This window comes from Tachypleus tridentatus, chromosome 7 (genome assembly GCF_004210375.1).
Source record: "Tachypleus tridentatus isolate NWPU-2018 chromosome 7, ASM421037v1, whole genome shotgun sequence".
In the NCBI taxonomy this organism is placed as follows: domain Eukaryota; kingdom Metazoa; phylum Arthropoda; class Merostomata; order Xiphosura; family Limulidae; genus Tachypleus; species Tachypleus tridentatus.
The window spans coordinates 98,510,624-98,526,154 of NC_134831.1; the positions used below are offsets into that span (position 1 = coordinate 98,510,624).

Sequence of the window (15,531 nt, forward strand, 5' to 3'; positions counted from 1 at the left end):
GAAAACAAGAGTAAGGAAAAACGTGAGAATGACGTAACAAAATATAAATAGAGAACTATAACATTACGTGTAACAGAGTAATGCGTTAAACAAGAAATAATCATAAAGACGGATTAGAATAAGACAAACAAAAACGGACAATATTACTAAGGCACAGAATAATATGAGAAACTATAACGTTTGAAAGAAAAGAACAAAAATAGGGTAAAATGATGTATGAGACAAGAAAGAAAATGATATAATAAAAACTAAAACGTATAAGATTTGATCACACAGATTTTACAACGGTCACTATATCAGAGAAATAAAAGAGAGAATTTTGTTCGTTGTATTTAAGTTATTTAAAGAGAACTATCAGTGTTAGTTCCTGGTTTTCAAATGAGAAGATAGTTAGTGAACGCCATTTCACCAACGAACAGTGGCGACCTCAAGGGGCACAGTGGAATATCTGCGGAATTACAACCTAGAAACCGGGTTTCGATAATCGTGGTAGACAGAGCACAGATAACTCATTGTATAGCTTTGTGCTTAACTTCAAACAGTCACATTGTATAGCTTTCTGCTTAACTTCAAACAGTCACATTATAATGTCCTACAACTAACGGTAACGAGATACGAACCCTCTATCCTTAGGTTGCGATTAGATTACGAGTGGATTATATCGTCCATGAAAACAAACCATACTTATTACTACACACTTTCATCGCAAGACGAACCTCAAGTGATTTACTTTGAAACAACTAAATAATGTTGTCGTTACGTTGCTATAAGTTTCAGAAGTAAGTGATACAGTCGTTACATTAATATAAGTTTCACAGCTACATGATGTTGTCGTTACGTTGCTATAAGTTTCACAACTACATGATGTTGTCATTACATTGTTATAAGATCCAGGAGTAAGTGATACAGTCGTTACGTTGCTATAAGTTTCACAACTACATGATGTTGTCATTACATTGTTATAAGATCCAGGAGTAAGTGATACAGTCGTTACATTGCTACAAGTTTCACAACTACATGATGTTGTCGTTACGTTGTTATAAGTTTCAGTAGTAAGTGATACTGTCGTCACATTAATATAAGTTTTTCAACTAAATGATGTTACTATCACGTTGTTATAAGTTTTAGGAGTAGGTGATACTATAGTTTCATTACTATAAGTTTCACAACTACGTGATGCTACGGTTATTTTGTTTGTTTGTTTGTAAATTTCGCCCAAAGCTACTTGACGGCTATTTGCGCTGGTTATTTTGTCAAAAGTTAAAGAAACAATATCCACATTAAATACGTTGATTGTTAACAGTTACTTAATAAACGGGCCTAAGATACTTATAGAAACATCACTAAGATGGATGTACTGATTGAACACGCGTGCTAGTGATATCGGATAGAACATAATTAAACATGCGTATTAATTACGCCACATATAACATAATTAGACACGCGTTCTGGTGATATCTTCTAGAACACGCTGGATAAACAAGCGTGCTGGTGACATGGCAGAACTTTCTGATTAGACATGCGTAATGTTGACGTTACATATAGATTGCTAGTGAAACACGCGTATTTGTGACATCGCATGGAGCGTACTAGTTAAACACGCGTACTAGTGACGTCGCGAAGAATATACTCAGTTACCCCGCGAGCTGGTGATGCTACACAGAATGTACAGATTAAACGCGCGTGCTGGTGACTTCATGTAGTACCTACTGATTAAAAATGCGTGTCGGTGACGTTACGTAGATACGTACTGATTAAACGTGCATAGTGGTGACGTCATATAGAACAAATTGCAAAATTCGCGTTCTGGTGACGTTACGTACAGTGGAGGAATTGGAACTGCTCAAAAGGTACGAGTCAAGTACAACTTTTACACTGTGGTAGTGTCGTCTGGTTGAAGATGTTCTCAGTAAAAAGTAACGTTGATTAGAAACTAATGGAACATAAACAGCTGCTTCTAGCGACAGTGAAACAGTGATAGTGTGTCGGACAGTAGAAATAGAGCAGCTGTTTAACAAAAACCAAAGAGAATAAAACCAGGCGTCGTTCTGTTATAGCTGCTCTTTGCTCGTGCTGTTATTTTCGAAGCCTTGCATAAGTTTTTTTAAAATTTTGACAAGGCATTCAATAAACTCTTCAAATATGTATGTTAATTATTAATTAATTATTCTCACGTGTTTAAGTCTTAACATTACAAAACCAACAAACAACGTGAACCGCAGAAGTATGACAGTGTAGCAACTGTTAAAGGAAAAACGGAAGGATTTAGTAGAGATTGGACAATGCATTAAATCCTAAGTTTAGACTTCGCCGGACGATGGTAAAAGTTCATCACTCTTTCGATTCAAAATGAATCAAGTCGAGATTACTGTGCCCATTGAGGCGGTTCGTACTTCGTGGCCGGTGTCCATTGTTTGGCTACTGTTGTCGTGTGTGGTCAGTATGCTTTGTACCATAAGTTCCGTCCAGCCTGAATGGTATGTCCGAACTGACCCCGTAAACGATAAGTATCTTCACTACGAACGAGATTCTATCCTTTACGTGCTAGGCCTCACGAGTGTTTGTTACCGTTGGCGACAAACTCCGTGCCACAGTTTCGGCGGGAATTTTCCTTCTTCATCCTGGCATATGGCTTTCGTTTTGTATACAGGCGGGTGTGTGTTGTCGGGGTGTTGTGTTGTGATGATGGTGTTTAGTTTTTTTGCGCTTGGACAAAGACGACGACAGAATATTACGGTCTACATTGGATATATACAGCTAACAGCTGGTGAGATTATACATTTAGATTTTTATATTACCCGTTATCCGACCTCCTTTTATGTGTATATCTTCAACTAATGTTTTATATTTATGATGTATATGTAGTTTAGTGCTGACAAATGGATTGTGGGGTATGATTAATATTTTACATTAATTTATAAAAAAACTACTGTGTTATGTAGCTGTTAATTCAAAGTGTTTCGAAATGATATAGTTGACACACACAATTATAGAAATGATATAGTTGACACACACAATTATAGAAATGATATAGTTGACACACACAATTATGGAAATGATATAGTTGACACACACAATTATAGAAATGATATAGTTGACACACACAATTATGGAAATGATATAGTTGACACACACAATTATAGAAATGATATAGTTGACACACACAATTATAGAAATGATATAGTTGACACACACAATTATAGAAATGATATAGTTGACACACACAACTATAGAAATGATATAGTTGACACACACAATTATAGAAATGATATAGTTGACACACACAATTATGGAAATGATATAGTTGACACCGAAGGTGACAAAGGTTATATTTTTAACCCCCTGTATGTGTATTTCTCAGTAAGATTTTCGAAAACGGCGAAATGGATTTGGACAAAGTTGGTATACATTTAAATTTTAACTCGACATAGAAATGGTTAATTCTTGAAGGATCACAAAAAATTCAAAAAAAACTCCTATCTATTAACATGAAGATACATTTCTTTCACACTATTTTTGTTCTAAAGCTCAGCCAAAAAAGTTCAGATTTTGATGAAATATGGTGGTCTTGTGTAGAATATTATTCATCACTGTCCTGCCAGTAATAATGGTCAGTGTCCGTTGGCAACAACAGACAAACGAACGTATTTTCCGTCTATGTTTGGGACAGAATATAATCAAATTTGAATGACACTCTGCTGAGTACGGGTCCAGTTAATATATGTAATTAAGTACACCACATACCGTTGCTGAGTACGGGTCCTGTTAATATATGTAATTAAGTACACCACATACCGTTGCTGAGTGCGGGTCCTGTTAATATATGTAATTAAGTACACCGGATATCGTTGCTGAGTGCGGGTCCAGTTAATATATGTAATTAAGTACACCACATACCGTTGCTGAGTACGGGTCCAGTTAATATATGTAATTAAGTACACCACATACCGTTGCTGAGTGCGGGTCCTGTTAATATATGTAATTAAGTACACCGGATACCGTTGCTGAGTGCGGGTCCAGTTAATATATGTAATTAAGTACACCACATACCGTTGCTGAGTACGGGTCCAGTTAATATATGTAATTAAGTACACCACATACCGTTGCTGAGTACGGGTCCAGTTAATATATGTAATTAAGTACACTACATACCGTTGCTGAGTACGGGTCCAGTTAATGTATGTAATTAAGTACACCACATACCATTGCTGAGTGCGAGTCCAGTTAATATATGTAATTAAGTACACCACATACCGTTGCTGAGTACGGGTCCAGTTAATATATGTAATTAAGTACACCACATACCGTTGCTGAGTACGGGTCCAGTTAATATATGCAATTAAGTACACCAGATACCGTTGCTGAGTGCGGGTTCAGTTAATATATGTAATTAAGTACACCACATACCGTTGCTGAGTACGGGTCCAGTTAATATATGTAATTAAGTACACCACATACCGTTTAGTTTTGATCAATCAGGACTGACAATATTATTTAATATATTTGTTGGATTTTGCAACTGTTTAACAAGGTGAACTCCACAACTAAAATGTAATAATTGTTCACTATGCAGGCACTCTTTCATGTGGGCCCGGGATGGCCAAGTGTGTTAAGGCGTTCGACTCGTAATCCGAGGGGCGCGGGTTCGAATCCCGGTCGCACCAAACATGCTCGTCCTTTCAGCCGTGGGGGCGTTATAATGTGACGGTTAATCCCACTATTCATTGGTAAAAGAGTAGCCCAAGAGTTGGCGGTGGGTGGTGATGACCATCTGTCTTCCTCTAGTCTTACACTGCTAAATTAGGGACGACTAGCACAGATAGCCCTCGAGTAGCTTTGCGCGAAATTCAAAAACAAACAAACAAACTCTTTCATGTAAATATATAATTTTAATTACCCTGTTGATTAGTAAATAATTAGATCCAAAATTGAAATTTGACAACAACTCTGAGTGAAACATATATTGAGAACAATATAAAACGGCACAACTTTTCAAATAGTTAATAGCAATAATATTTGGTGTAAGGGAAAATAAGTTCGGCAGTAGGGTCTCACGTGATTCCTCGTGCGCATGCGATTTTATTTTGGGTATAAATTGATGTTTATTTTAATAATTGGAAGAAATTGTCCGTTTCTTCAGGAGCCGAACGACGCGATTCTTACATCAAACTCATTTCGACGCTGATTCTGCAGGTTCACTGTTCTTTTAACTTTTCACTGGAACCAAAAATTAAAATATGACAGTTAGCCCTCAATATTCTCGTAGTTTCTTTTAATTAATTTTATCGCTAAAATATTCGTGATTAAATACGAAAACCTAATGATTTCAATAATATGTTACTAAAACAATCGTTGTTAAATGATTTCTATTAGGGCTATCTTAAGTGCTCCCTCGCAGTGGCACAGCGGTATGTCTGCTGGTTTATACTCCTAGAAACTGGGTTTCGATACCCGCTGTTGGTAAAGTGGTATGCTTGGGGGCTTACAACGCAAGAAACTGGGTTTCGATAGACCAAAAGCGTAGATAGCACTTTGTGTAGTTTTGTACTTAACTTCAAACAGACCAAAAGCGCAGATAGCCCTTTGTGTAGTTTTGTACTTAACTCAAACAGACGAAAAGCGCAAATAGCCCTTTGGGTAGTTTTGCACTTAACTTTAAACAGACCAAAAGCGCAGATAGCCCTTTGTGTAGTTTTGTACTTAACTCAAACAGACGAAAAGCGCAAATAGCCCTTTGTGTAGTTTTGTACTTATCTTCAAACAGACCAAAAGCGTAGATAGCGCTTTGTGTAGTTTTGTACTTAACTTCAAACAGACCAAAAGCGCAGATAGCCCTTTGTGTAGTTTTGTACTTAACTTCAAACAGACCAAAAGCGTAGATAAGTACTTAACTTCAAACAGACCAAAAGCGCAGATAGCCCTTTGTGTAGTTTTGTACTTAACTTCAAACAGACCAAAAGCACAGAAAGCGCTTTGTGTAGTTTTGTACTTAACTTTAAACAGACCAAAAGCGCAGAAAGCCCTTTTTGAAGTTTTGTACTTAACTTCAAACAGACCAAAAGCGCAGAAAGCCCTTTTTGTAGTTTTTGTACTTAACTTCAAACAAACCAAAAGCGCAGATAGCCCTTTGTGTAGTTTTGTCCCAAGTTCGATAATTAATGGAATTTCATTGTCAGTCATCAGATGTTGTACTAACTTACGAAAAGTTAAAGTTGTTATGCGTGTGTGTGTTTTATAGAAAAGCCACATCGGGCTATCTGCTGAGTCCACCGGAAGTCGTTATGAATGATCCCATGTGACAGGTGTTTATTAATTTATGGATTTTACTTACTCTAAAACTTATTTGTATTTAAAAAATAATGAGTTCTTAAATCAGATCAAAATTTTAAATGTTTAAGCTGCTTTATATTCTCTTAGCATCATTTTTTTTTTTTCATTTATGGTAACATTTCCGTTCACCCTAACGAAAGAATACGCGGAGTCAGGTTTTGAGTGGTCACACTTGAACTGCAAAATTTATAAAAATAAACACAACAGAAGAATTATAGGAAACTATTTCATACTGAACAAGAATGTACAAACTGATAACTCGCTATTTGTGAAGATGTAATGTGTTTCATAGGTTTATTTTTTGTGATAGTATTAAAAAATATATTGAATGGTAATCTTTATTTATTTCGTAAGAACGCCCCCGTAAATTTATAACACTTTGAGTTTTTCAAAGCAATATGTATTAATTAGGCTCAAATATTGATTCTTTCGATTTTTATCTTTACAAAACATACTCTTCCTTCGTTCAGTATCACGTGTTCCGATAATGACAGTAATACGAAACCATTTATAACTCTTGTCATAGAGATCGCTGTTATATCGTCTTTTATTACCCTGTCTTGTAATTATTAATGTTTACGACAGATGGCTCTATCTCACCAAGTAAATTATTTATGTTATGATGAGAAAACAGGAACAAATAATGATAAAATCAAGGAAACAAATCGGAAGTGACACTGGATCATAAAGTAGACATCCAACCAAATAATAATTACTTGTATACACTGTTAATAAATTATTCAACCAAGGATCACTTTAGTATATATTGTTAACAAATTAATAAAACAAATAATAATTACCTGTATACACTGTTTACAAAAATTATTCAACCAAGGATCACTTTTGTATATATTGTTAACACATTAATAAACCAAATAATAATTACCTGTATACACTGTTTACAAAAATTATTCAACCAAGGATCACTTTTGTATATATTGTTAACAAATTAATAAACCAAATAATAATTACCTGTATACACTGTTAATAAATTATTCAACCAAGGATCACTTATTTGTATATATTGTTAACAAATTCATAAACCAAATAATAATTACCTGTATACACTCTTTACAAAAATTATTCAACCAAGGATCACTTTTGTATATATTGTTAACACATTAATAAACCAAACAATAATTACCTGTATACACTGTTTACAAAAATTATTCAACCAAGGATCACTTTTGTATAGATTGTTAACAAATTAATAAACCAAACAATAATTACCTGTATACACTGTTTACAAAAATTATTCAACCAAGGATCACTTATTTGTATATATTGTTAACAAATTAATAAACCAAATAATAATTACCTGTATACACTGTTTACAAAAATTATTCAACCAAGGATCACTTTTGTATATATTGTTAACAAATTAATAAACCAAATAATAATTACCTGTATACACTGTTTACAAAAATTATTCAACCAAGGATCACTTATTTGTATATTTTGTTAACAAATTGATAAACCAAACAATAATTACTTGTATACACTGATAATAAATTATTCGGTTACTTACTTTTATATACTGTTTTAAAACACAATTAAAATATTAATAAAAATGTACCTTAAATTAATGTATCGAGTTTGTTTCTTGTTTGGTATTGTGAATTACTGCACAGAACAGACATAGCCACCAATTAAGATAATTGTTTTTGTTGTATATTGTATAGAATAACCACAAATATACAAAACAAATGGTTAACAAAAATGAAATAAACTGTACGTATTTTTTTCAGTATCTTGGTTAGTGCCACCACACAATAAAACTATAACACTGAAGTGATTACATATTTTATCGATAACTTATACCACTGAGTTCATGACACCATATTGGCGAAAGGTAATGTGTTTAGGGAATTCTTAGCGGAATTAAAATTGGAATTTTAGAATATTCCAATATAGCATACTGTTGATAATCTAATATATTTTCGACTTTGATGGATTCTTTTTCCATTGTTTTCTATGTGTTTTGTGGTAACAGTAATTAAATTATAATTTTAGAACTAAAGTCTTTAAAGTCTCAGTAGTTTAAATGAAATGAGTTATAATTATTACTTGAACTGTAATAATGTGGCTGTTGTATATATATATATATACGTGTGTGTGTGTATTTCGTAATTTCATATATGATTTTTATTTCTAGCTTTGTTCCAGACCGTGGCGCTGCTGATCTACCCTTTAGTCCTGACAACGTATTTTGTACGTTTACACTGTGGGCCGCGTTCCGATGTTTTCGATCCAGTTACCTGTCGACTTGGTTGGGCTTACATGATGGCTATTATGGGAAATATATTGGGGTATTATTGCCCCTTGCTGGCGAGATATTCTTCCTATAATATTTACAGGCCTTGCTATGTAAAGTACAAATCTTTCTTAAAGAACTGGGACAATAAACTTTCACCATAAAGTTATCGATGTATAATTATTATTTGTGTCAAAGAATGAAACCAAGCAGAGACGATAATTAGTTCAAGTACAAGGTATATGAAAATATTTCAAATTTAAGACAACTGTGAAGTAATTTTACTTTGGAACAGAACTATTTGTTTTGCCTGTGGTTGAACAGAACTATTTGTTTTTGCCTGTGGTTGAACAGAACTATTTGTTTTTGCCTGTGGTTGAACAGAACTATTTGTTTTTGCCTGTGGTTTGTGGATTAGAAAAACACGCAGGAAGAGATAAACAACATCTTAGGTCTGTCGTTTTACATTGTATAAAATTGAATCTATCAACGATCTTCTTTCACTGAAAATTGGGGCAGTGGACGTACTTCAAAAGGTTCTTGTAGTTAACTGGGAAACGAATCTTGGAGAATGTTTTGGGCTCCATGTTTAGTTATCAGGTCTGAAGAAGGATTCGAGATGAAATCCGAAAAGTCGTCCACAAACCGTTTTCTGAAGAGAGGAGAAAGGATTCCAAATATTCTATTGCTATCGAATTACTCCAAACAACTCTGTAGAACGGTTGTGTAATACTAAAATATGAACTTTGTGTTGAGGTGTGGCTTATACATGAGTTTAGCCCAGTATCGGCACGTGACGTCTTATCTCAATAGCATTCACTGTCAAATCTGTGTAGTGTTGTATTGTATGTATTTATGTTGTCAATAAAAGGGCAAAATCTAATCACACTTGAATCTTGAATATCAAAATATCTTACTACCGAAAACATTTATATAACATAATATTTATGCTTAAGTAATAAGAAATTATTCACGTAAAAACTTTAATTAAACAATATGAAAACAACAACAAATTACAAACACCACGTTCACATCCTTTATGGACTAGTAGTTAGGGTGCTCGACTTGTTTTCTGTTGGCCGAGGGTTCGAATCCCCATTCAGCCAAACATGCTCGCCCTTTCAGCGTTATGGGCGTTATAAGTGACTGTCAATCCCACTATTCCTTGGTAAAAGAGTAGCCCAAGAGTTGGCGGTGGGTGGTGATGACTAGCGGCTATTCCCTCTACTCTTTAATTGCTAAATTAGGGACGGCTACGTGCAAATAGCCCTCTTGTAGCTTTATACGAAATTCTAAAGAAACCGAACCCATCTCTTACAAACCTACACACTGTTACGAATTAAAGAAAACATTAGAAACAAGTCTATTGCAGCAGCACGTATGTGTAAAATGTGTTCTCTACAGGATGTAGAGATTTGTCCACTCATCAGTGTTTAACACTCATACCATACTTCCATCACATATGTTCGTTAACTGGCTGCAGTATAAAATTCAACTCATGCACCCCACGTAGCTGGTCCACTGTGCGTATCCTTGACCTCACTGCCGTGAGCAGGTTTATACCTTTGTGCAGTCACCCCATGTTGCTGGTCCACTGTGCGTATCCTTGACCTCACTGCCGTGAGCCCGTTTATACCTCAGTGCAGTCACATGTTGGGGCTTCTGTCACACAGGCCGACCTAAGGTCTGCAACTGTCCCTCTCTAATCAAATACAGTGTCCAATTGTGGCTATATGCATCTGATTCCCGCTCAGTGAGTCCAAATGCACAAAAACAATCGATCGTCTGTGTTATGAATGAAGGTCTGCCTGGTGTTATGAATGAAGGTCTGTCTGGTGTCTAAGTAACTATTGGTTTGGATACGTATTGCTACTTTTTTTTAGAATTTCGCGCAAAGCTACACGAGGGCTATCTGTGTTAGCCGTCCTTAATTTAGCAGTGTAAGACTAGAGGGAAGGCAGCTAGTCATCACCACCCACCACCAACTCTTGGTCTACTCTTTTACCAGCGAATAGTGGGATTGACCGTCACATTTTAATGCCCCCACGGCTGAAATGGCGAGCATGTTTGGCGAGATAAGGATGCGTATCCCCGACCCTCAGATTACGAGTGGCACGCCTTAACCCACCTGGCCATGCCAGTTTGTAACCGTATTGTTACAAACACTGTGTGTGACACTTGTGGTCAGTTCCCAACACTTCTCATCGACTGTTTTCTATTCCTTCAGTGTTCCTAAACCTGCGAAAAGCAAACAAGGTCCACATTACAGTCTAGCCATATATCACAAGAAACTAAGAAAGGTTAAATTTCTTAGCATGGTTTCTAAAAGATAAATAAACCAAGTTTATACTATATATAACATGGATGGATGTAAAGTGTGAAACTACTTTATATAACATAGGAGAAAGTAAAGTGTGAAACTACTTTATATAACATAGGATGGATGACTACCAATGTAAAGTGTGAAACTACTGAATAACATAGGATGGATGACTAATTATGTAGAGTGTGAAACTACTGTATATAACATAGGATGGATGACTACCAAGGTAAAGTGTCAAACTACTGTGTATAACATACGACGGATGACTACCAATGTAATGTGTGAAACTACTGTATATAACATAGGATTGATGACTACCAATGTAAAGTGTGAAACTACTGTATATAACATAGGATGGATGACTACCAATGTAAAGTGTGAAACTACTGTATATAACATAGGATTGATGACTACCAATGAAAATTGTCAAACTACTGTATATAACATAGGATGAATGACTACCAATGTAAAGTGTTAAACTATTGTATATAACATAGGATTGACGACTACCAATTTAAAATGTGAAACTACTGTATATAAAATAGGATGGATGACTAATTATGTAAAGTGTAAAACTACTGTGTATAACATAAGACGGATGAGTACCAATGTAAAGTGTGAAACTACTGTGTATAACATACGACGGATGAGTACCAATGTAAAGTGTGAAACTACTGTATATAACATAGGATGGATGACTACCAATGTAAAGTGTGAAACTACTGTATATAACATAGGATTGATGACTACCAATGTAAAGTGTGAAACTACTGTATATAACATAGGATTGATGACTACCAATGTAAAGTGTGAAACTACTGTATATAACATAGGATGGATGACTAATTATGTAGAGTGTGAAACTACTGTATATAACATAGGATGGATGACTAATTATGTAGAGTGTGAAACTACTGTATATAACATAGGATGGATGACTAATTATGTAGAGTGTGAAACTACTGTATATAACATAGGATGGATGACTAATTATGTAGAGTGTGAAACTACTGTATATAACATAGGATGGATGACTAATTATGTAAAGTGTGAAACTATTGTATATAACATAGGGAGATGACTAATTATCTAGAGTGTGAAACTACTGTATATAACATAGGATGGATGACTAATTATGTAGAGTGTGAAACTACTGTATATAACATAGGATGGATGACTAATTATGTAGAGTGTGAAACTACTGTATATAACATAGGATGGATGACTAATTATGTAGAGTGTGAAACTACTGTATATAACATAGGATGGATGACTAATTATGTAGAGTGTGAAACTACTGTATATAACATAGGATGGATGACTACCAATGTAAAGTGTGAAACTACTGTATATAACATAGGATGGATGACTACCAATGTAAAGTGTGAAACTACTGTATATAACATAGGATTGATGACTACCAATGTAAAGTGTGAAACTACTGTATATAACATAGGATGGATGACTACCAATGTAAAGTGTGAAACTACTGTATATAACATAGGATTGATGACTACCAATGTAGAGTGTGAAACTACTGTATATAACATAGGATGGATGACTAATTATGTAGAGTGTGAAACTACTGTATATAACATAGGATGGATGACTAATTATGTAGAGTGTGAAACTACTGTATATAACATGTAGATGGAAACTACTGATGACTAATTATGTAGAGTGTGAAACTACTGTATATAACATGATGACTACCAATGTAAAGTGTGAAACTACTGTATATAACATAGGATGGATGACTAATTATGTAGAGTGTGAAACTACTGTATATAACATAGGATGGATGACTAATTATGTAGAGTGTGAAACTACTGTATATAACATAGGATGGATGACTAATTATGTAGAGTGTGAAACTACTGTATATAACATAGGATGGATGACTAATTATGTAGAGTGTGAAACTACTGTATATAACATAGGATGGATGACTAATTATGTAGAGTGTGAAACTACTGTATATAACATAGGATGGATGACTAATTATGTAGAGTGTGAAACTACTGTATATAACATAGGATGGATGACTAATTATGTAGAGTGTGAAACTACTGTATATAACATAGGATGGATGACTAATTATGTAGAGTGTGAAACTACTGTATATAACATAGGATGGATGACTAATTATGTAGAGTGTGAAACTACTGTATATAACATAGGATGGATGACTAATTATGTAGAGTGTGAAACTACTGTATATAACATAGGATGGATGACTAATTATGTAGAGTGTGAAACTACTGTATATAACATAGGATGGATGACTAATTATGTAGAGTGTGAAACTACTGTATATAACATAGGATGGATGACTAATTATGTAGAGTGTGAAACTACTGTATATAACATAGGATGGATGACTAATTATGTAGAGTGTGAAACTACTGTATATAACATAGGATGGATGACTAATTATGTAGAGTGTGAAACTACTGTATATAACATAGGATGGATGACTAATTATGTAGAGTGTGAAACTACTGTATATAACATAGGATGGATGACTAATTATGTAGAGTGTGAAACTACTGTATATAACATAGGATGGATGACTAATTATGTAGAGTGTGAAACTACTGTATATAACATAGGATTGATGACTACCAATGTAAAGTGTGAAACTACTGTATATAACATAGGATTGATGACTACCAATGTAAAGTGTGAAACTACTGTATATAACATAGGATTGATGACTACCAATGTAAAGTGTGAAACTACTGTATATAACATAGGATGGATGACTAACAATGTAGAGTGTGAAACTACTGTATATAACATAGGATGGATGACTACCAATGTAAAGTGTGAAACTACTGTATATAACATAGGATGGATGACTACCAATGTAAAGTGTGAAACTACTGTTATAACATAGGATGGATGAGTACCAATGTAAAGTGTGAAACTACTGTATATAACATAGGATGGATGACTAATTATGTAGAGTGTGAAACTACTGTATATAACATAGGATGGATGACTAATTATGTAGAGTGTGAAACTACTGTATATAACATAGGATGGATGACTAATTATGTAGAGTGTGAAACTACTGTATATAACATAGGATGGATGACTAATTATGTAGAGTGTGAAACTACTGTATATAACATAGGATGGATGACTAATTATGTAGAGTGTGAAACTACTGTATATAACATAGGATGGATGACTAATTATGTAGAGTGTGAAACTACTGTATATAACATAGGATGGATGACTAATTATGTAGAGTGTGAAACTACTGTATATAACATAGGATGGATGACTAATTATGTAGAGTGTGAAACTACTGTATATAACATAGGATGGATGACTAATTATGTAGAGTGTGAAACTACTGTATATAACATAGGATGGATGACTAATTATGTAGAGTGTGAAACTACTGTATATAACATAGGATGGATGACTAATTATGTAGAGTGTGAAACTACTGTATATAACATAGGATGGATGACTAATTATGTAGAGTGTGAAACTACTGTATATAACATAGGATGGATGACTAATTATGTAGAGTGTGAAACTACTGTATATAACATAGGATGGATGACTAATTATGTAGAGTGTGAAACTACTATATATAACATAGGATGGATGACTACCAATGTAAAGTGTGAAACTACTGTATATAACATAGGATGGATGACTAATTATGTAGAGTGTGAAACTATTGTATATAACATAGGATGGATGACTACCAATGTAGAGTGTGAAACTACTGTATATAACATAGGATTGATGACTACCAATGTAAAGTGTGAAACTACTGTATATAACATAGGATGGATGACTAATTATGTAGAGTGTGAAACTACTGTATATAACATAGGATGGATGACTAATTATGTAGAGTGTGAAACTACTGTATATAACATAGGATGGATGACTAATTATGTAGAGTGTGAAACTACTGTATATAACATAGGATGGATGACTAATTATGTAGAGTGTGAAACTACTGTATATAACATAGGATGGATGACTAATTATGTAGAGTGTGAAACTACTGTATATAACATAGGATGATGACTAACTACTGTATAAGTGTGAAACTACTGTTATAACATAGGATGGATGACTACCAATGTAGAGTGTGAAACTACTGTATATAACATAGGATGGATGACTAATTATGTAGAGTGTGAAACTACTGTATATAACATAGGATGGATGACTAATTATGTAGAGTGTGAAACTACTGTATATAACATAGGATGGATGACTAATTATGTAGAGTGTGAAACTACTGTATATAACATAGGATGGATGACTAATTATGTAGAGTGTGAAACTACTGTATATAACATAGGATGGATGACTAATTATGTAGAGTGTGAAACTACTGTATATAACATAGGATTGATGACTACCAATGTAAAGTGTGAAACTACTGTATATAACATAGGATTGATGACTACCAATGTAAAGTGTGAAACTACTGTATATAACATAGGATTGATGACTACCAATGTAAAGTGTGAAACTACTGTATATAACATAGGATGGATGACTACCAATGTAAAGTGTGAAACTACTGTATATAACATATTGATGACTACCAATAGTGTGACTGATGACTACCAATGTAAAGTGT

At 34.3% G+C, this 15,531-nt stretch overlaps 1 protein-coding gene across 1 annotated transcript; it reads left to right on the plus strand.

Moving 5' to 3' along the window:
* Window positions 1-1,694: 1,694 nt before the first annotated feature.
* On the plus strand, window positions 1,695-9,452 carry LOC143258067 (uncharacterized). The gene is made up of 2 exons (XM_076517089.1): window positions 1,695-2,767; window positions 8,486-9,452. Exons 1-2 carry the CDS (start codon window positions 2,350-2,352, stop codon window positions 8,746-8,748), a joined length of 681 nt encoding a protein of 226 aa, XP_076373204.1. The 5' UTR covers window positions 1,695-2,349; the 3' UTR covers window positions 8,749-9,452.
* The last annotated feature ends 6,079 nt before the right edge of the window (window positions 9,453-15,531 follow it).

Coding starts and splice junctions, on each gene's coding strand:
- LOC143258067 (XM_076517089.1), top strand. CDS start 2,350: ATGAATCAAGTCGAGATTACTGTGCCCATTGAGGCGGTTCGTACTTCG. Junction 2,768..8,485: donor ATATATACAGCTAACAGCTG/GTGAGATTATAC, acceptor TTTTATTTCTAG/CTTTGTTCCAGACCGTGGCG.